The following is a 20,143-nucleotide window of genomic DNA, read 5'->3' as shown; positions in this document are numbered from 1 at the left end:
TTTCTTTCCCTCTCCCCCTCCCTCCTCTTTCTTTCCCTCTCCCCCTCCCTCCTCTCTTTCTTTCCCTCTCCCCCTCCCTCCTCTCTTTCTTTCCCTCTCCCCCTCCCTCCTCTCTTTCTTTCCCTCTCCCCCTCCCTCCTCTCTTTCTTTCCCTCTCCCCCTCCCTCCTCTCTTTCTTTCCCTCTCCCCCTCCCTCCTCTCTTTCTTTCCCTCTTCCCCCTCCCTCCTCTTCCCCTCTCCCTCTCTCCCTCTCTCTCTCTCCCTCTTCTCCCTCTTTCTGTCTCCCTCCCCCTCCCCCCTTTCTCCCTCCTTCCCTCCCTCTCTCAGTCTCTCGCGCTCCTCCCCAGCGCAAGACTACATCTCCCAGCAGCCTGTGCAGAAGCCCTGCCTCCCCGCGCCCCCGCCCCCTGGTCTGGGTCTCCAGTTTTCCCGGGACACTTCGGGACTCTCGGTTGGGCTTTCCCTCCGGGCTCTGTGCTTGACCCCGCCGGTCACCTGTTGCTGGAATCCAACTGGGGCTAGAAATAGCCCTGTGAAGCCCCGCCCCCTCCCCCCCGCTTTCCAGCCCAAGGCAGCTGCCTGGGCAGCCTGACTCCCCGGGGTGGCGGGACGCGCTGCGCCGGGCCCTAGGAAGGCGGGCCAGGCTTCTTCCGCTGCCCCGAGCCGAGGGAAAGGAGCCGCGTCCCCCCCTTCTGGTCGCTTCCCTCTGGGGCTCAGATAATCAAAGCTAGGGCCAGAGTCGGGCAGCTGAAGGACCCGGGGAGACATTTTTGAGCGCCACTAGCCGCGCCATAGAAAGAAGAAAGCAGCCCCCCCCCCCCCCAGGCGCTCCGGGTCTAATGGGGGACGCACCGGGCTGGGGGGGGGTCCCTGGAATGGGGGGGGCGCAGGAGAGTCTCCCTGTGGAAGTGGGGATGGGGTGGCCTCTGCCATCAACCTCGATGCTCTGGGAGCCTCAGGACTCCCCCGACCCACGAGGATCTCTTTCAGCTCATGGTTACCCAGGCGAGAAGTAGGACTGAGCCCCAAATGGCTCTGCCCCCCAAAGCCTGCCTCCTCACCGGATCTTCAGGGTTGTTTATCGGAGAAGGCACAGGACCCGAGTTCAACTCCTCCCTTTTCTCCATACTGCCTGGATTGCTTTCCTGGCTAAGCCTCAGTCCAGTCCTCTGTCTGGTTAGTGGGGTTGGACCGGGTGGCCTCTACTCTCCCTTCCAGCTGGCTTGAAATCCTTTTCTGGAGGGCTGGGGGGGAGGGGAGGGCCTTCAAGAGAGGGTCTAAAACTGCCCTAATTGTCCAGGAGAGCCGCCCCACACAGAATGGGTGGTGAGCTGCCCGATGACCACGTGACAGGGATTGTCCTGGACCATGGAGTCCCAAAGCCCTGGGTTCAAATGTAACCTCCAACACTTCCTAGCTGGGTGACCCTGGGTGAGTCATTTCACCCCCATTGCCCAGCCCTGACTGCTCTTCTACCCTGGCACCTATACCTGGGACCGGACTCTATGTGGAGGCATTGGGTTTACGATAGAGGGGCTGTGGCTCGGAAAGTAGGAGACTGTAGCTGGGACTGGGAGGAGCCCGGGGTGGTCTGTCATCAAGGTGGAGGCCAGGGAGAAGGCCCAGGCCACGCTGGGAGTTCAGGGTCTCTGGGCCGAAGCAGGGGTTGGGCAGGAGCAGAGAGGGCAGGCGGGTGGCACCTTTACCCATTTTATCTCCAGGTCCTGCTCTTCCCCGTTTCGAAGCTTGGAGCTTCCAGACCGGCCAGAGTGGGAGAAGCAGAGCTGAGCCTGAGCCACCCCCCCCTCCTGTCCTCTGGCCCGGTTGGGATGCCCCCCCCCAACAGCTTGGCAAGCCTGGAGAAAAAGGTGGCCTGATGATGAATCCAAATAATAGATTATAAGATTATAACAGAGCCCACGTGGCACGTCAACGGCGGTCAGCACTTTACAAAGCGCATCCTGTTTTAATACCACCAATTTTCCGGGTTTCTTTTTTAAAGCTGAAAGGAGAAAAAGAGTTTGTAAAAAGAGGGCGAAGGCGAAGGTGGGCCAGAAGGACACAGCCTCTAAGAGGAAAAGCAAAAGGGGCCACTTCTCCAGCGCAGAGGGAGGGCCAAACACTTCCATTCCCATTGGTTTTTCCGTGGGTGGGAGCCACCCCGCAGAGGGGATGCTGATAATAGAATAAAAATGACCCCACATGCGTCCCGCAATGATGCAATAGAATCAATAGAATGTAACGATGAACTATACCGTAATAAATATAACATGTAATGAAACAAGAAATAGACCACAAGGCAACATCACAACTGCCACCCCCAGAAACTCCAGCTCTATTATCAGGAAATTCCTTGGCTCTCTTCCACCCTCCCACTCCCAGCCCAAAACATCTGACCCTGAGAGGATTATCCTCCTTTGATTGTCCCATTGATTGAGATGGACAAAGAGACACACCTCGTCCATCTGTCCTCCAAATCAGGAGAACCAGCTCCTGCCTTGGGGAACCTCCTCCCCGACCCCTGGCCCTGGAGTCCCATCCTCAGGGCTGTAAAAGAATATAAAAACCCCAGAAGTGAGGCATTCTGGGTGCTGTTTTGTTTGCCAAAAATTCAATGTTACTAATAAATCTCTCTTCTTTTAAGTTTTGCATTCTTGAAGAAGGCATCCTTCCTGAACCCCAGGGGTTCCCCTCTATACCCCCAACAATACATATATTACATATTTATTTTACATATAACTATATTATTAAATATATAATAAATGCCAGCATCTGATCAAATGCAGAAAGTGCCCACGTGTGGGTCTGGGCATAAATATATCCCATAGCAGCATTCTAGGATGGTCTATAATATAATAAATAGAAATTATACCCTGTAAAGTATTCTAGATTAAAGTCATTGCATCATTAATGTTTGTCATAGACTACGGAATTCTGGGCATTGGAACATCCATAATGGAAGGTCATATGTGATTCTGGGCACACACATGTGCTCACACACTCACACGGAACCGCCTGATGGAACTTGGGCCAAGCCCAGAACCTGGTAAGGGGCAAGTCTGACCCAGGGGGTCTCATTGGGTAGTATTTTCTCTCTGCAATCCCATTTTTGCTGCAATTAGAACCCAGGTTCTGAGGAGGGCCTTCGAGGCTTTTTTCTGGGACACAGAAAAGGTTTGGGGTCGTTGGTCAGAACCACATTTGAGGCCCTGAATATTAGCAGAAGCCCCAGCCACCTCTACCTCCACCATGGACCCTACTATTAGAAGGGCACAAAGCCAATTACTGGATTTTCTCCATTCTACAAGGAAAGGACCAGACCAGAAAGCTCTCTGAGGATCTGGGTTCAAACCTCTGCTTACTCCCTGTGTGATCTTACGCTAATTGCCTTCCCTTTCCTGGCCTCAGTTTCTCCAAGGGTAAAAGAAGGGGCACCTTCCCTTCCATCTCCACAGCCACCATCTTCATGTTCTACAGCAGGAGACTTGAATCCAAGGCTTCCTAGCCGCCACAGCCCCCCGTTTGCACCCATCCTCCTTTGCTCCTTCCCCAAATGCCTTCAGACAAACCTCATACACAGCTCCAGCCCATAGACCACACCAGGTGTTTAAAAGGCTTCCTCTCAGTGAATCCCACCCCATAACCCCCTGGCAAATGCTGTTATCCCCATTTTACAGATGGGAAACTGAGGCTCAGTGGCTCCCACCCAGCAACCCTGAGGTTGTTCAGCTGTCTGGCTTTGTGACCCCAGTTGGGGTTTTCTTAGGAGAGATCCTAGACTAGTGAGCCATTTCCTTCTCCAGCTCATTTGACAGAGGAGGAAACAGGCAGACCGAATAAAGTGACTTGCCCAGTGCTTTGAGGCCAAATTTGAAAACAGGGCCCAACTCTATCCAGTGGCCACATGGCTGCCCCTGGGCCTGAGGGAGGTTATGCTAGTATCCTCTCCATATTACAAATAGGAAACTGAGGCCGGGGGTCGCCGTCCTGCCCAAAGTGGCAGAAACAGCAATGAACCCAGTTGCTCCAAATACTAAAGAAATAGGCACTTATTAAAGCATCTACTGTAAACCAGGTAGTGTGTGCAATTAAGCCCTTTGCAAATTGCTACGGAAGCGAGGTGGCAAGCCCCTTTTACAGTCCTAGGGGAAGGGGCTTGCTTAGCTTTTACCCCCTGCACCTTATCTCCAACCCAGGGCCTCCAGCTGGACCTAGCAGGAGCCTAGTGAAACCGATTTCACAGACTGGAAAACCGAGGCCGAGGCCCTCCCCTCCTCCCTGCCCCCGAGAATTCCTAGCTCCGGACTTTTTCCGGGGCCAGCGCCGTGCGAACGAGCAAAGGGAACTAGGTGGACACTCGGTTTTGAGAGAGTGCGCGGTCAGGGCCCGCCGAGCCCGGAAACCCCCGACAGGTTAAGATAGAGGAGGAAGGCCCAAGGCCGCAGCAACAGCTACCGAATGGCAGCAAGGGCGACCTATCACACAGAGGTGCTGCGAAACGCTCAGTCCAATAAGATCGCTCCTCACCGAGGGCTCTGGCGTCACCGCGCCCGTCTGTCCAATGAGAGAGGTGGAAATTTCCAGAAGGACGTGAACCAATGGGCGCGGCCAGCGACGGATAGACCGGCGCTCTCGTCGACCAATGAGCGTGGCCGAAAGTCGCTCCTCTGCCTGTCGTCAAGCAGGCTCTGGGGCGGGCTGTAGTGAGAGACACCCAATAGCCAGGAAGAAAAAGCGAAGGGCCGAGCGAATCGCCGCTCACTGACCAATGACAGCGAGGCGTTCTTGAATGGCGGAGGCACCGACCTGTCGAAACGAGAGGGGGCGGGGGGCAGCGGGCAGGCCCCACCAATAGGGTGGCTCCAAAGGGGCGGGAGCCGGGAGTCCCGGCAGCTTCTAGTAGGTTCCAGAAGGCGGCGCGTGCGACTGGGAGCTGGGCGCGAGCAGGCAGGCGGACAGATTCGCGGCTGCCTCGGCTCCGGCTCGGGCCATGGAGCAGGTGAGGAGCGGCCGGCGAGCGGGCCGGGGGGGCAGCGAGGTTCGGGGCCGCCGCGGACGTAACCGCTCCGCGGCCTCGGCCTCCGGAGGTAACGGCGGCTGGGCCGGCCGGGCTGGGCCGGGCTGGGGGGAGCGCCTGGGCCCGGAGGCGGTTATTGGGGCGCCAGGGGCAGATTGAAACTGAGAGGGGGACCCCGGGGGGCCGAGAGGGGGAGGGACAGAGCTTGAGGGGGAGGGGCGAAATGGGGGGTCACCTGAGGAGTTGGAGGGGGAAGAGAGACCGGAAGTAGCGGGGGGGCATGATCGGACGGGGGGGGGGAGGCGAGCCGGGGTCGGGGGCATCCCTGGTGCCGATGGGTGGTAGGGGGTTCCGAGGTCGGGGCGAGGGTCAGTATGACGTTAAGGGGGGTGGGGGTGGGAGGGAAGCTGCCCTCAGCGCTTCCCTAGGAATCGAGCGCCCCATGGGTTCTCATGGCTGAGGCTGGGTCCGGGCTCTTGTTCTCTCTGACCCGGCTGGGTGCCCTGGAGGCGTGGAGACGAGGGAAGTGGGACCCGGCTGGGAGGAGAACCCCTTCTCGCCGGCCTGGACTTCTTGGCTCCCAGGGCCCCTGGCCTTTAGGAGGAAGCAAAGGTGGTGGAGCCGGGGCTGATGGGGCAGGAGCAGGGAGCCTCCCTTCCCTCCACCCGCTGTCCAGGTGAGGAGCCAGTCTGAGAAGGGGCTTGTCCCCTGCTGTGAGTGGCGTCCTGGGTCGGGCCTTGGCTGCCCGGTGGGCTGGAGATATTCTCCAGCTTTTGGAATCCCCTTAAATCCTTGTCTCCAAGAGAGCCCATGAGGTGTGTGGAAGCCATTGGGTCACCATCAGCTGGGATGTGGGGGTGGGGTTACAAGTGGGGGTGGGGTTACAACTGCTGTGTCCCCTCCCTGCTAACCCCCTCCCCCCCAGATCTCAGGCTCAGAGCTGGGCTACTTGCTCCCTGAGTACCTGACCCAGGCACCAGGTGTTCTGTTGGGAGGGTGCCAATGGCAGGCAGCCCTCTCCCTTGTGGTGTTTGTGCTGAGGATATAGATGGCCGGTGGGTGATAAGCTTCTGAAGAGGCTTCATCTTAAAGGAGGAGCCCGTTAGTATCCCCACTTTGAATCAACCTTGGCCTGGTGGTGGTGGGGTGCCCAGGGGGTGGTACTACATGTTCGCCTCCATTCGCTTCAACTTTAAAAGATCAAGTGGCAGATTCTGCTGAATTAAAATAAGGGGCGCAGGCTCCAAAGTGATCTTGGGGTGTCCCTCTTTCTTTCCTGTTTCTCTCTAAGGAGAAAAGTGTTTGCCTGCCCTGGGATGACTCATGATCATCCATGAGAAAAAAGTTCTTATTGGGTCCAGGAAAAGGGTCTCAGCAGCCCTGTTGGCCTCTTGCCTAGGTTTCTAGACCCCTGACCCAGACACCACAACAGAACCACCCTCCAGGGCCATTCTGTGCTGGCCAACTCCTGCCCCAGAGGAGTGGGGAGACTTAATCCCTCTGTGGACCTTTTTGCCCAGGTGAATCCCTCGGGCAGTCCCAGTGCTGGGCTTCCCTTCTTGAAGCACGTTTTTGTGCCTGGATCTTGTCTGGTTCACGAGGACTAGGAAGGCAGCCGCCCTTCCCTAGACCCGGCGGTCTGCTGTGGAAGGAATGTGCTGTGCTTGAGGGGGTGCGTCAAGCGGGCTTGGATGAGCCACGTCATCTCAGGTCTCCATTTGCTCCTCCATAAAATGGGATTCTGAGATTTCAGTGAGGCTGAAGCTCAGTGTAGCCAGCTGGGCTGCGCCAGGTCTCGCCTGTGTGAGCACTGTTTACCACGCGAGTTCCTGCTGAACCCCTTTTCTCCCTCTCAGGTGAATGAGCTCAAGGAGAAGGGCAACAAGGCCCTGAGTGCCGGCAATATCGATGATGCGCTGAGATGCTACTCGGAAGCCATCAAGTTGGACCCCCAGAACCATGTGCTCTACAGCAACCGTTCTGCTGCTTACGCCAAGAAGGGGGACTACCAGAAGGCCTACGAAGATGGCTGCAAGACTGTGGACTTGAAGCCAGAATGGGGCAAGGTGAGCTGGGGGGTGTCCCCCTCCCCCGGCCACGGCGGCCCTCGAGGATGGCTGTCCTTGTTCTCACGGGGCTCCCCTCTGGTGGTTTCAGGGCTACTCCCGGAAGGCGGCTGCTCTCGAGTTCTTAAACCGGTTTGAAGAAGCCAAGCGAACCTATGAGGAGGGCCTCAAGCATGAAGCCAGCAACTCTCAGCTCAAGGAGGGGCTGCAGAACATGGAGGCCCGGCTGGCCGGTGAGTGCCCCGTGCCGCTGCCCCCTTCCTGGGTACGGGGGAGGGCACTGCAGCCCTCGGGAACAAGGAGAGTGACGGGTTCTGTCTTTGTGTCTGGTGCAGAGAGGAAGTTCATGAACCCCTTCAACACTCCCCACCTGTACCAGAAGTTGGAGAATGACCCGCGGACGAGGGCCCTTCTGAATGACCCCAGCTACAAGGAGCTCATCGAGCAACTCCGCAACAAGCCGTCGGACCTGGGCACGTAAGTGGAGCCCTTGGATGCCCAGGTGACGGGGCTCTGGGCCCGGGCTTGCCTTTCGGGCCCCAAAGAGCCTTAGTCGTGGAATAGAAACTGCCTCCCCCGAGGCAGATGGGCAGCCATTAAAGGCAGGAATGGTCCCCCAGGCCAGCTCTGACCAGGACGCCGCACCACCTGGACTTGCTTCCCTCAGACCGAGTAGAACATGGGGGGGTGGGGGGTAGAGAGAACCCCGGACTGGGGGGGGGGGGGCTTCTCAGACAGAAAGACGCGTGGCTCCGTATTGGGTCATTTGGGGACCCCGATGCTTTTCTGTGTTGCCCACATCCCAGGAAGTTGCAGGACCCCCGTGTCATGACCACACTAAGTGTGCTCCTGGGCGTGGATCTGGGCAGTATGGATGAGGAGGAGGAGGTGGTGTCTCCCCCGCCACCGCCTCCCCCCAAGAAGGAGGCCAAGCCCGAGCCCATGGAGGAAGATCTCCCTGAGAACAAGAAGCAGGTATGGGCTCACCTTCCTGAAGGGGGGGGGGGGGGGACCTTCCTGCCACCGAGGCTGCCAAAAGGATCGGCCCCTTTCCAGAACACAATCTCGCCGCCAGCTGAGTCTAAGGCTGTGGAAAGGGGCCGCCTCGATGTGCTTAAGGCGAGGCTATTAATTGGGCACAGGGTGTTCCTGGCGTGTGAAGGACCTTCGGGGGTCCCTGCCTGCCTGGGGTAGCCGGGGCCACCTCTCGCTGTTGGTCACTCGCATCTGGGACCAGAGCAGGCGTTTGACAAGTACATTTTGGCCCAGGGGTCACCCTTGTCTCGCTCGGGCAGCAAGTTGGAAGACTAGCTTTGCTGGTTGCCTTTTAAAATCCCTCTCGAGCCGCTTTGCTCAGCGCTGTGTCCTCGGTCTTGGCTGGGTGGGCCGCCTCGGGGCGTCTCGGGTCCCCCTAGGAGTGATCTGATCCCTTCTGCCCGGGCTTCAAGGCCCCTTTCAAGCCCTCCCACCGCCCTGTGATCGTTGTTCCCTGATGAGCAGAATCCTGTGGCGCTGTGGGTGGCCAGCAGCCACGAGCCACAAATGGTGTCCCCCAACGCGGTAGAGGGTGCGTGAGGAGGGGCGCCCGGTTGCAGTGAGCGTGCCCGGAGCAGGGCCCTGTGGGTCCGCCTGGCCTTTCCCCTTGTCTTGTAGCGCCCTTTACTTTGCTCCTCCTTCTGCGACTCCCTCCAGGCTCTGAAAGAAAAGGAGCTGGGCAACGAGGCCTACAAGAAGAAAGACTTTGCCACGGCCCTGAAGCACTACGACCGAGCCAAGGATTTGGACCCCACAAACATGACCTACATCGCCAATCAGGCAGGTGAGTGCGAGCCTGGGATGAAGGCTGGAGGGGCTCTGGGGCAGAAGGGCGCGCGGCCAGCCTTGACCCGCTGTCCTCTTCTCTCTGGCAGCCGTCTACTTTGAACAGGGAGACTACAACAAGTGCCGAGAACTGTGTGAGAAGGCCATCGAGGTGGGGAGAGAGAATCGGGAGGACTATCGGCAGATTGCCAAGTGAGCTGAGCTGGAGGAGGGGGCCGGGGCCGGGGAGACGGGCAGAAGGACGCGGACCTTCTGAGGGGGCCGACGGCCACCAAACCCCCGACCTTTTCTCCTTGCCAGAGCTTATGCCCGAATTGGCAACTCGTATTTCAAAGAGGAGAAGTACAAGGAGGCCATCCACTTCTACAATAAGTCCCTCGCCGAGCATAGGACCCCGGATGTCCTCAAGAAATGCCAGCAGGTCAGGGGCAGCAACGGGCCGGCTTCTTGCTTGTCTGCCCGCGTTCTGGTTTACCTGCGAACGTAGCCTGATGGGGCTTGGAGAGCCTAAAGAACCCATAGGAGCCCGCCGGGGGCAAACAGAGCTCAGCCATGAAGTCAGATGAATGAGCTGCCAGCAACCCTCCAGTGCCTGTGGGCCGGGCCGGCCCATTGGGAGAGGGAAGTTGTAGCTCTCGATGTGCTCACGTGCCGGGGCTGCTGGTTAAGGGGGGGTCTTCACCATCAGCCCTCCGGGGAGTGTCCGATAGACTGGGGGCCGGTTCTCTCCACAAGGAGGTTGAGGCCCCCCTTTATAGAAGCCTTGGACAAAGCCTCAACCCTCCTCGTGTCCATTGTGCCTCGTTCCTACAGCGATGGCTTGTCCTTCCCAGCATTCACTTGGGTTTCTTCCCTTAGGCCGAGAAAATCCTAAAGGAGCAGGAGAGGCTGGCCTACATCAACCCCGACCTGGCCCTGGAGGAGAAGAACAAAGGGAACGAGTGCTTCCAGAAAGGTACCGGGGACTAGTTCAGGGACGGCTCCGGGGGAGCTGGGGGAGGAGTGGAGTGTCTGGAGCTCTGCCTCCTCTCCCCAGGGGACTACCCTCAGGCCATGAAGCATTACACGGAGGCCATCAAAAGGAATCCCAAGGACGCCAAGCTGTACAGCAACCGAGCGGCCTGTTACACCAAGCTCCTGGAGTTCCAGCTGGCGCTCAAGGTGCGCCGGGGCGGGGGCTCTGGCAGTGGCGGAGATGCCCGGCTTGTCCCGGGGGAGGTGGGCGGGAGTGCCGCCTGCTGGCGAGGCTGGGGCCCGCAGCCACCCGTGTGACCTTTGCTTTTTCCTTCAGGACTGTGAGGAATGTATCCAGCTGGAGCCAACCTTCAGTGAGTACTGTTCCTGCTGCCTCTGGGGGAGGCCTCTGTCCCACAAAGATAAGGCCGGGGAGGCCTCCTGTAGGGCCGCCCACCCCACGCCAACCCCCTCCTCTCCCCACAGTCAAAGGCTACACCCGGAAAGCAGCTGCTCTGGAGGCCATGAAGGACTACACGAAAGCCATGGACGTCTACCAGAAGGCCCTGGACCTGGACTCCAACTGTAAGGTTGTGGCCTTCCTGTGGCGCCCCGAGCCCCGGCCTCCCCGCCACCACGTTGGCTCCCTCCCTCCCGGGCACCCCCTGACCTTCTCTCCCCCCCCGGCTGGCAGGAGGCGGCAGACGGCTACCAGCGGTGCGTGATGTCCCAGTACAACCGGCACGACAACCCCGAGGAGGTGAAGCGGCGGGCCATGGCCGACCCCGAGGTCCAGCAGATCATGAGTGACCCGGCCATGCGGCTCATCCTGGAACAGATGCAGAAGGACCCCCAGGCGCTCAGCGAGTGAGTGCGGCCACGTTTGAACCCAGGACCTCCGGGCCGAGTCGAGCACAGGGATGGAGTTGGGGTGGGAAAGCCCCGCTGAACCCACCCTTGGGTGGCCGCGGCGCCCCTCCCTCACTGGCTTCTTGCTCCTTTCCAGGCACTTAAAGAACCCTGTAATCGCCCAGAAGATCCAGAAGCTGATGGATGTGGGTCTTATTGCCATTCGGTGATGACTCGTCGAGCCCCCGTCCCTTCCCCCTCATCTGTGGAAAGAGAAGCTGGGACTGCGGCCGGAGCCGAGAAGGGGAGAAGAGAGGCCCCACCTCGTCTGTCCTACATGACGCAGACCTCGCCTCGCCTCATTTGTACAGCCGCAGCCGCGTGGCTCCCCCAAGCACATGCATGGTCTTCACTGCTGCCCCTTCCGAGCCCGTTACCCGTCCCCACTCGCTGTCCCAGCTGCTCTCCCCCATAGTTGGTTTTGGTTTTTTATTTGGGGCGGGGGGCACAGGGGCACCTCCCCCTCGGGTCCCGCCTGTCCCCGCTCCTTGTTAAGTCCGCGCCCCCCTGACCCCCAATAAAACAAGCCGGTCGGCGTGGTTACGAGTTGCTGCTGCCTCCTTCTTTATCGCCGGCTTGGGTTTGGGGGCTCGCCGGCAACGAGGGCCCTGGTCACTAGGGGGCGCTGCCACCCTTTGTCCACGAGGGGTCAGCGGGGTGGACCCGGGAGGGAGGCTCCAGGAAGCCCCGAGCCGTGCTGCTGGCATTGGCTTGGGTTCTGGGCTGAGGCAGCGGGAGGGGTTGGTCCCGGCCCACAGCTGGTGAGTGTCCCAGATCAGAGGAAGCCCGGGGGGCCATGCAGGGCCCTGAATTCAAGTCCAGCCTCTGCGTGACCCTGGGCAGCCACTTGGCCCTGCTCATCCATCATGTGAGCTAGAGGAGCTGGCCGCCGCCCGTCCAGGCTGCCAAGGAAACCTCGCCGAGATGAGGGGCCTCCCGGAGCCCCCCTCCCCCCAGCCCTATCTGCCTTCCCCAGCTCTTCCTTTCATGCTGCCCGCCATCCCGTCCCCCCAGAAAAGGAAACAGCCCACTTGGGCCCGAGCTGCAGGGCTCCTTCCTCCGCCCTCCTCCGTCATGTGGGGACGGCGGCTCACATCCATCCCTTTCTCCCCCGCGTGCCCCCAGTGGCGCCCTGACAGGCGCTTGGTGGCTTCCTGTCCGGGGCCTCCCCTCCCCAAGGGGTGGAGCCGCCTCCCCGCAGATAAGGCACAGCCTGGGGCGGCCCCAGCCACCCGCAGATCAGCAGGGAAGGAGGAAAAGGCACCCGCGGCCGCCCAGTGCACACAGAAGGGAGCTGAGGGGCACGCGCGGCTCCGGGCTCTTGGGACGCCCACCGGGCCCTGGAAGGCTGCCGCCGCTGGGCTTCCCTGACCCTCCCTGCCAGAAGAGAAAGGGCTCGGGGCTCCCCAGCGAGGTGTGCCGGCCATGGCGACGTGGGAGCTGCAGGTGTTTGTGGGAGACCAGGAGGCCCATGCCGAGGCCGTCACCCTGCGGGTCACGGGCGAGTCCCACATTGGCGGCGTCATCCTGAAGATCGTGGAGGAGATCCGTGAGTGGGGGACCGCCGGGGGCTTCCCAAGCCTCCCTCCCCCTCAGGGTCCGATTCCTCGCTTGTTTCCCCAAAAACGGGCCCTCCCTTCCCCTCCCCGGCCTTTCCACCATCTTTCCTACAAGCCGACAAGAGTGCGGGGGTTGCGCTGGGGCTGAGGTCCGGCCCTCTGGCCGGTGGTCCGCAGAGGGTCGTCTCAGGCCACCAAGGGGGCACCTGCTTGTTCCTTTTACCCCACCAAGCCACACTTCCCCAAAGGAAAAAATGCCCGACGGAAGGAAGCTGTAGGCCGATGGGGTGAGCTGGAAGGGCCCTCCCCGCCCCCACAGGAAGTCAGAGCCCGGGGCCTTGCAGTATCAGAGGGGCACAGCTGGGACGGGGGGCGGGCGCTTCCCATGCCCACCGTCCGTGCCCTTCCTCGGCCGGAGCAGCTGCGGTTGCCCGATAGGCCCCAGAAGCCGCCCGGTCTGACGGCCCTCCTCGGCCGCCCGCACACCTGGACAGGTCCCCCAGGAAAGCCCCGGCTCTGAGACAAGACTCACTCATGCCGCTGGGGAAGCTGGTCAGGACCCCCGGGGGACCTGGGCAGGGGACAGGGCCCAGCGAGGCTCCGGGCCTCCCTGCCTCCTCCTCGTCAGCTTCCTCATCTTACAGGGGGAAACAGAGCCTTAGAGAGGTGGAGGAAGGAGCCGCCCAGAGTCAGGCTACTGGGAAGTGGCAGAGAGGAAGCCGGACCCTTTCCCCCTCCCCTCCCCTCCCCATGCAGTGGGCAGTAGCGGGTGCGAGGACGGATTGGGGAGGGAGGGATGCGAGGCCCCGGGGGCCGCCCCATGCTCTGGCGGCCCCACAGCCCTGATACTTCCCTCCCAGAGGGGCCAGCAGGAGGAGTGACCAAGAGCATAAACGCCCTCTCAGGCCGGTCGATTCCTCCTGACTGGAGGGGCACACGGGGCGTCGCACATCCCCTCGGGGACGTGCCCATGAGGGCACCTGTTTGCCTGCTCGAAGGAGGACAGGCCAGAGAGCTGGAGGGCCAGAGGGGGCCAGAGAGGGCCGGAGAGGGCCAGAGAGAGCTAGAGAGGCCTGGATAGGGCTGGAGAGAGCCAGAGAGAGCTGGAGGGCCGGAGAGGGCCGGAGAGAGCCAGAGAGAGCTGGAGGGCCGGAGAGGGCCGGAGAGGGCCGGAGAGGGCCAGAAAGGGCTGGAGGGCCAGAGGGGGCCGGAGAGGGCTGGAGAGAGCCAGAGAGAGCTGGAGGGCCAGAGGGGGCCGGAGAGGGCTGGAGAGAGCTGGAGAGCCAGAGAGGGCTGGAGAGGGCCAGAAAGGGCTTGAGGGCCAGACAGAGCCAGAGAGGCCTGGATAGGGCCGGAGAGAGCCAGAGAGAGCTGGAGGGCCAGAGGGGGCCAGAGAGGGCTGGAGAGAGCTGGAGAGCCAGAGAGGGCTTGAGGGCCAGACACAGCCAGAGAGGCCTGGATAGGGCTGGAGAGAGCCAGAGAGGCCTGGAGAGAGCCGGAGAGGCTTGGATAGGGCTGGAGAGAGCCAGAGAGAGCTGGAGGGCCAGAGGGGGCCAGAGAGGGCTGGAGAGCCAGAGAGAGCCAGAGAGAGCTGCAGGGCCAGAGAGGGCCAGAGAGAGCTGGAGAGCCAGAGAGAGCCAGAGAGAGCCGCAGGGCCAGAGAGGGCCGGAGAGAGCTGGAGAGCCAGAGAGAGCCAGAGAGAGCTGCAGGGCCAGAGAGGGCCAGAGAGAGCTGGAGAGCCAGAGAGAGCCAGAGAGAGCCGCAGGGCCAGAGAGGGCCGGAGAGCTGCAGGGCCGGAGGGCTGGAAGGCCCGCGTCCAAGCAGCTGAGGGGACCGTCCCGGCCGAGCTCTGAAGGCTGAGCTCTGCCCTGGCCCTGCTGCCTCTGGAGAGTTGGGGACGGCCTCGGGGTCCCTCATGCAAAGAGGGAAAGCTCAGGGAGGGGGCAGGCAGGAGGGTCTGGCCAGGGCATCGGCCTTGTGCTGCCTGGCCCGGAGGGCAGAATCTGGGGGAAGTTACAGAGGAAAAAGTCGCTAAGAGGCCCGTCTAGGTAGCGCAGCTGGCCTTGGGAGCTGGACGGCCCCCTGGCTGAAAGGCCTCCCCTCTGGCTGGGAGAGCCGGAGGCCTCGGGCGCTGGGACGCTGGAGAAGGCCAGCGGAGCCCAGGAGGGGGCGTCTACACTCTCCCTGATGCCCCAGCCAGGGCCCGAGGGGGCTCCTCTGACTCCAGCCCGCCATCTGCCTTCTCCCCAAATGGCCGCCCTCCATCCATCCCCCAAGCCAGAGGGACGATGGGCAGGCAGGGAGGATGGAAGGACCTCGAGGCCGTCTCGGCGGAGGCCTTCCTTTTGCCCAGGAGAGGCCGGAGGAGGGAAGGGGCTCAGGCAGCTGGGGGGGGGGGATCTGAGCGTCCCACAGCTTCTGCGGGGGGGGGCGAGGAAGCAGCCCCCCCCCGACGCCCCTCCTGTGGCCTCCCCTGGCAGAGCGGAAGCAGGACTGGTCAGACCACGCGCTGTGGTGGGAGCAGAAGAGCACGTGGCTCCTGCAGACGCACTGGACCCTGGACAAGTACGGCATCTTGGCCGACGCCCGGCTGTTCTTCGGGCCCCAGCACCGGCCCGTCATCCTCCGGCTGCCCAATCGCCGGGCGCTGCGCCTGCGAGCCAGCTTCTCTCAGCCCCTTTTCCGGACGGTCGCCGCCATCTGCCGCGTTCTCAGTGAGTGTCTCCGGCCCGAACCCCCTCCGGACCCCCCTTGTCTTCTCCAGGGGCCGGAGGGGGGGGGCTGGGAGGCCCAGGGGAGGTTGGGAGGCCCAGGGGAGGTTGGGGGGCCCAGGGGAGGTTGGGGGGGCAGGGCAAAGAGCCCCTAGGGTTGGAAATGGTTTACAGAACCCCAATGTCCCATCCTTTGCCCGTGGAGGGAGCCCCATTTCACAGAGGACACCCAGGGCTGCCTTGCCCGAGGCCCGAGTGTGTCACCTCCTAGCGGGGGCCTCCCTCTCCCAGGCATCCGTCACCCCGAGGAGCTGTCCCTGCTTCGGGCCCCAGAGAAGAAGGAGAAGAAGAAGAAGGAGAAGGAGACGGAGGAAGAACTGTTTGACCTCAGCAAGGTTGTGCTGGCTGCTGGTGAGTGGGGGGGAGCTGGGGCCCAGGGGGGGCCGGGCTGGGGGTGGGGGAGGCTGGGGGTGGGGGAGGCTGGGGGAGCTGGGAGTGGGGGGGGCCGGGCTGGGGGTGGGGGAGGCTGGGGGGGCTGGGAGGGGGGGGGCTGGGGCCCAGGGGGGCCGGGCTGGGGGTGGGGGTGGGGGAGGCTGGGGGGGCTGGGAGTGGGGGGGGGGCCGGGCTGGGGGTGGGGGAGGCTGGGGGGGCTGGGAGGGGGGGGCCGGGCTGGGGGTGGGGGAGGCTGGGGGGGCTGGGGGCAGGGGGGGTGCCAGGCAGCAGAGCCATGCCCTGACTTCCCCCTGCCCCCCGCAGGCGTGGCCCCGGCCCAGTTCCGGGGGATGCCGGCCCACTTCTCGGACAGCCCCGAGGCTGAGGCCTGTTACCGCATGCTCAGCCTGCCGCAGCCGCCCCCCGACCCGGCGCAGCTGCTCCGGCTGCCCAGGCCCGGCTCCCTGGCCGACAAGAGCCAGCTGCACAGCAGGTAGAAGTGCCGGCGGGAGAGGCTTCGGGGAGGGCCGCCGTACCTTCTGCCCAGGGCTGTGAGCTGGGCAGGCCTTAGAGGGCTGGCAGCGGGCAGCTGGCTGGCCCAGGCCAGGGCAGGTCCCGGGTTCGGTGTGGCCGGCCGGCCTTGCTCCTGCCCTGGACCCCATACGGGGCTGCTTCCAAGACAGAAGGTGAGGGCTCGAGGCAGCTACGGGCTCAGGATGAGGACTTGGAGGCCACAAGGGAGGTGACTGGTCTAGGGTCATACTGCGCCACCCTCTGGGTAACCTCGCCCGAGAGGCCCCCCGTTCTGGCCCTCAGTTTCCTCATCTGTAAAGGGTGAAAGTCGACCTTAGCTCTAAACCCTAAGGTGGGATTTGAACCCAAGCCCCAGGGCACACTGACCCTTGGCTCCTCCCTTCCTCTCCCCATGCCCTGGCCCACCCCAGATGGCTGGACTCATCCAGGTGCTTAATGCAGCAAGGGGTCAAGCCCGGGGACACGCTCTGGCTGCGCTTCAAATACTACAGTTTCTTCGACCTGGACCCCAAGGTGAGGGAGGCCCAGGAGCACCCAGAGGGGCAGAATCTCCAGGAAAGGGGGGAGGAAGGCCAAAGGATGAGGCTGGGGGAGGCTCAGAAGCCCACCCTCCCTAGGATAAAAAACCACAGGGCTCCACCCCGTTCTCTCACATCCCTCCGCTGCTCAAGAACCTGCTGGGGCTCCCACTGACTCTCCCTTCCCCAGCCTCGTGGGCCAGCTAGCTCCCTCTCCCCATACCAGACCATCATCCTGGGAGAGGGCCATCTTACAGGGATTAGTGGCAGGAATGACTCCCATTTCTAGGGCAGCTCTAACAAAGGCTAAGACTGAGGCTCGGACCTGCCACCCTGTGACACGGGTGCTCTCCTCTCCCTCATAGCCGGAAAGAGCTCAAGATACTTGATTTAGGGCCCCCCAGCCCCTGAGGCAGGATTTGAACCCAGGTCTTCCCAGCTCAAAGTTTAGCTTTCTCTCTGCCATACCATCTAACTGACTCAGAATGACTGAAGGACTCGCCGGGCAACACTGTTAGGGAGGCAGCATGAAGGTTACTGTGCCCTTTTTCAAAGAGGGAAACTGAGGCTTGGTGAGGGATTGGCCTGACCAATGCAGGACTTGAAACTGGGATTTGGCTTTTTGCTCTGGTGGAGAGGGCACCTGGGGCTTGGAGGCCAGGGCCGGGGGCTCCGTGTTACCTTGGTCTAGTCCCTCGTCTCTGGTCCTCAGGACCCGCATCCATCCCATAGTGGGGCTCTGGCTCTTGGGCCCTTCCTGAACCTGCTCACCCTCTCCCCAGGCAGACCCTGTGCGCCTCACTCAGCTCTACGAACAGGCCCGCTGGGACCTGCTGCTGGAGCAGATTGACTGCACCGAGGAGGAGATGATGGTCTTTGCAGCCCTGCAGGTAGTGGGGGGCCCCCCCCAGCCTTCCGTGCCACCTCCTCCAGGAGGTCTGCCCTGATGGCTCCGGCTCCCGGGCAGTCATGAGGCCCTGCTCAGACCTGCCTGGCACATTCAGCCTTTCTCTTACCGTATCAAAGTGGCTGAAGCCCTTTTCAGACGGTGGGAGAGAAAGCAAAGGGACCTGGGGCAGATGCGGAGGGAGAGGAGTGGTGCCTCCCAGCGCCGTGGCATGAGCTGGGCTGGGCTGCGGGCCAGGCAGCACAGCTGGGGAGGGAAGGGCGAGGGGGGAAACGGGGATCCCCGGCACACACGGCCCACCCCCACCCCGCACTCCCAGTACCACATCAACAAGCTGGCCCAGAGCGGGGAGCTGGACGAGCCTCCAGCAGGTAGCGGCCTGGATGACCTGGACACGGCTCTGAGTAACCTGGAGGTGAAGCTGGAGGGCTCCGCTCCCTCGGACGTGCTGGTGAGAGGGGCTCGGGGGCGGCGGTGGGGGGAGCCAGGCGGCCCCTTCCTGGCCAGGGTGGCCTTCAACGTCCCCCTTCCCCGCAGGACAGCCTCACGGCCATCCCTGAGCTCAAGGACCATCTCCGCATCTTCCGGTGAGGCCCAGCCCCGGGGCAGGGAGGACCCAGGCCCGGAGGAGGTGGGGGCAGAGCCTGGCTCCCCTCCACCCCGGCCCCTGCCCAGCCGACCTCGTCCCTGTCCTCAGGCCCCGCAAGCTCACCCTGAAGGGGTACCGCCAGTACTGGGTGGTGTTTAAGGAGACCACGCTGTCCTACTACAAGAGCCAGGAAGAGGCCCCGGGAGACCCCATCCAGCAGCTCCACCTCAAGGGTAAGAAGCCTGGCTGGGGCAGCTTCGAGGCCTGCCTGACACCAGAGTGGACTCGAGGGCTGGTCCTGCCATAAAAGGACATGAAGCATCACCAGAAAAAGAACACAGACAACTGGGCCCATCAGGGATATAAAACACTTGCCGTCTGTCTTGGAATCAGTACAAGGATAGGTGCCAAGGCAGGAGAGCAGGAAGGGCCTGGCAAGGGGCCACGTGACTTGCCCAGGGTCACCTAGGAGGAACAATCTGAGGTCAGACTTGAACCCAGGACCTCCGATCTCTAGATCTGGTGGTCTTCCCCATCAAGTCACCTAGCTGTCCCAAGAAGCAAAGGATTCTAAGGAACTTCTAGAGGGAAGAAGGGAGTGTTCCAGGCTTGGGGTTCAATTTAGGCCATCCCCAAATTTTGTATTTTGTCCTAAAGGCATTATCCTAAGAGCATCCCCCTGGGTGGGATGGCATAGTTAAAGCTGTGCTTTAGGACAATTATTTTGGTTGCTAAAGGGAGGATGGATTGGGAAAAGGAGACCCCGAAAAGCTCATATGTAATTAGGAGACAATACAAGAGTCTAGATGTGAGATGAAGAGGGTTTGAAGCAGCAGAAACAGCTAGGGAGCCACCCAGTGGGGCCTGAAGTCAGGAAATTTTGAGTTCAAATCCAGCCGCAGACATTTACTAGCTGAATGACCTTGAGCAAGTCACTTAACCTGTTTGCCTCAGTTTCCTCAACTGAAAATGGGGATAATAACAGCACCTATCTCTCCAAGTTGTTGTTAGGACCAAGTGAGATATACTTGTAAGATGCCTGCAAATAGTAGGTGTTTAATACATGCTTATTCCCTAACTTGAAAGGGACATTGAGTAGGAGAGAAAGGAAGGAGGAAAGTATGATTCTAAAGTTTCTGGCTTGAGTTCCTAAAGTGAGAAGTGTCCTCAACAGGAACAGGGAAGTCTGGAAGAGGCAACATTAGAGCCATGGGATCAGAGGACTTTGGTCTGAATTCTGCATCTTCTATTTACTCCTTAGAGTAGCACCCTCACTGGACTTCCTTGGATTCTTGGTGTTGAAAATAAAGGGATTAGGGGCAGTTAGGTAGCAGATTGGATAGAGAGCCAGGCCTAGAATTGGGAGGACCTGGGTTCAAATATAGATTCAGACACTTTCTAACTGGGTGATCCTGGGTGTCACTTAACCCTGTTTGACTAGCTCATCCTTTTGTCTTAGATTTGTTAGAAAGAAAGAAAGAAAGAGAGAGAGAGAAAGAAGGAAAGAAAGGAAGAAAGGAAGGAGGGAGGGAAGGAAGGAAGGAAGGAAGGGAGGGATGGAAGAAAGAAAGAAAGGAAGGAAGGAAGGAAGGAGGAAAGAAAGAGAGAAAGAAAGAAAAAAGAAAACGGAAGGGAGGAAGGGAAGAAAGAAAGAGAGAAAGAAAAAAGAAACAAAGAAAAAAAAGAAGGTTCCTCAGGTGTCTTCTCACCCTAAATGAGAAATAGCCCTTTTTCTCACCATCTAATCCACCCTCTTCCCTGCTATGCTGCCCATTTCATCAGCTCTGCTCTTGTTTTTTGCCCAGGCTGTGAGGTGGTACCTGATGTCAATGTCTCTGGGCAGAAATTCTGCATTAAACTCTTAGTGCCTTCGCCGGAGGGCATGAGTGAGCTCTACCTGCGGTGCCAAGATGTGAGTAGGGCAGGAGGGGCTTGGGATGATGCTAAGGGGGATGTAGAGAGTGCCTGAGTTTCACCAGTCCTGTAATACCCTTATTTTCCAGGAGCAACAATATGCCCAGTGGATGGCTGGCTGCAGGCTGGCCTCCAAGGGGCGCACCATGGCAGATAGCAGCTACCAGAGTGAGGTTCAGGGCATCTTGGCCTTCCTGAGCCTGCAGCGGACA

General features: G+C 60.8%; 2 protein-coding genes and 1 long non-coding RNA gene across 3 annotated transcripts in view; all 3 read left to right on the top strand.

Moving 5' to 3' along the window:
• Positions 1-447: 447 nt before the first annotated feature.
• On the top strand, positions 448-2,643 carry LOC130454958 (uncharacterized). Its single transcript, XR_008912695.1, has 3 exons — positions 448-1,176; positions 1,301-1,431; positions 1,722-2,643. It is a non-coding gene; the product is annotated as an uncharacterized LOC130454958 (long non-coding RNA).
• Positions 2,644-4,841: 2,198 nt separating this feature from the next.
• On the top strand, positions 4,842-11,316 carry STIP1 (stress induced phosphoprotein 1). The gene is made up of 14 exons (XM_056801535.1): positions 4,842-4,999; positions 6,874-7,083; positions 7,175-7,316; positions 7,419-7,560; positions 7,890-8,058; positions 8,776-8,902; positions 8,994-9,096; positions 9,205-9,325; positions 9,763-9,859; positions 9,941-10,065; positions 10,196-10,232; positions 10,345-10,448; positions 10,553-10,725; positions 10,865-11,316. Exons 1-14 carry the CDS (start codon positions 4,991-4,993, stop codon positions 10,935-10,937), a joined length of 1,632 nt encoding a protein of 543 aa, XP_056657513.1. The 5' UTR covers positions 4,842-4,990; the 3' UTR covers positions 10,938-11,316.
• A 661-nt stretch (positions 11,317-11,977) lies between these two features.
• The window catches only part of FERMT3 (FERM domain containing kindlin 3), a 12,317-nt gene continuing 4,151 nt past the window's right edge, over positions 11,978-20,143 (top strand). Inside the window, exons 1-11 of the mRNA XM_056801526.1 lie at positions 11,978-12,316; positions 14,807-15,040; positions 15,329-15,448; positions 15,794-15,962; positions 16,414-16,516; positions 17,304-17,411; positions 17,748-17,879; positions 17,966-18,015; positions 18,126-18,250; positions 19,823-19,929; positions 20,021-20,143. The exon at positions 20,021-20,143 is cut by the window's right edge and continues 117 nt beyond it. Of these exons, the coding sequence (XP_056657504.1) occupies positions 12,193-12,316; positions 14,807-15,040; positions 15,329-15,448; positions 15,794-15,962; positions 16,414-16,516; positions 17,304-17,411; positions 17,748-17,879; positions 17,966-18,015; positions 18,126-18,250; positions 19,823-19,929; positions 20,021-20,143 (1,395 nt within the window). The 5' untranslated portion in view covers positions 11,978-12,192. The remainder of the gene's footprint in view (positions 12,317-14,806; positions 15,041-15,328; positions 15,449-15,793; positions 15,963-16,413; positions 16,517-17,303; positions 17,412-17,747; positions 17,880-17,965; positions 18,016-18,125; positions 18,251-19,822; positions 19,930-20,020) is intronic.

Source organism: Monodelphis domestica, chromosome 6 (assembly GCF_027887165.1).
Source record: "Monodelphis domestica isolate mMonDom1 chromosome 6, mMonDom1.pri, whole genome shotgun sequence".
NCBI lineage: Eukaryota > Metazoa > Chordata > Mammalia > Didelphimorphia > Didelphidae > Monodelphis > Monodelphis domestica.
This window is presented reverse-complemented; position numbering and strand designations above follow the sequence as displayed.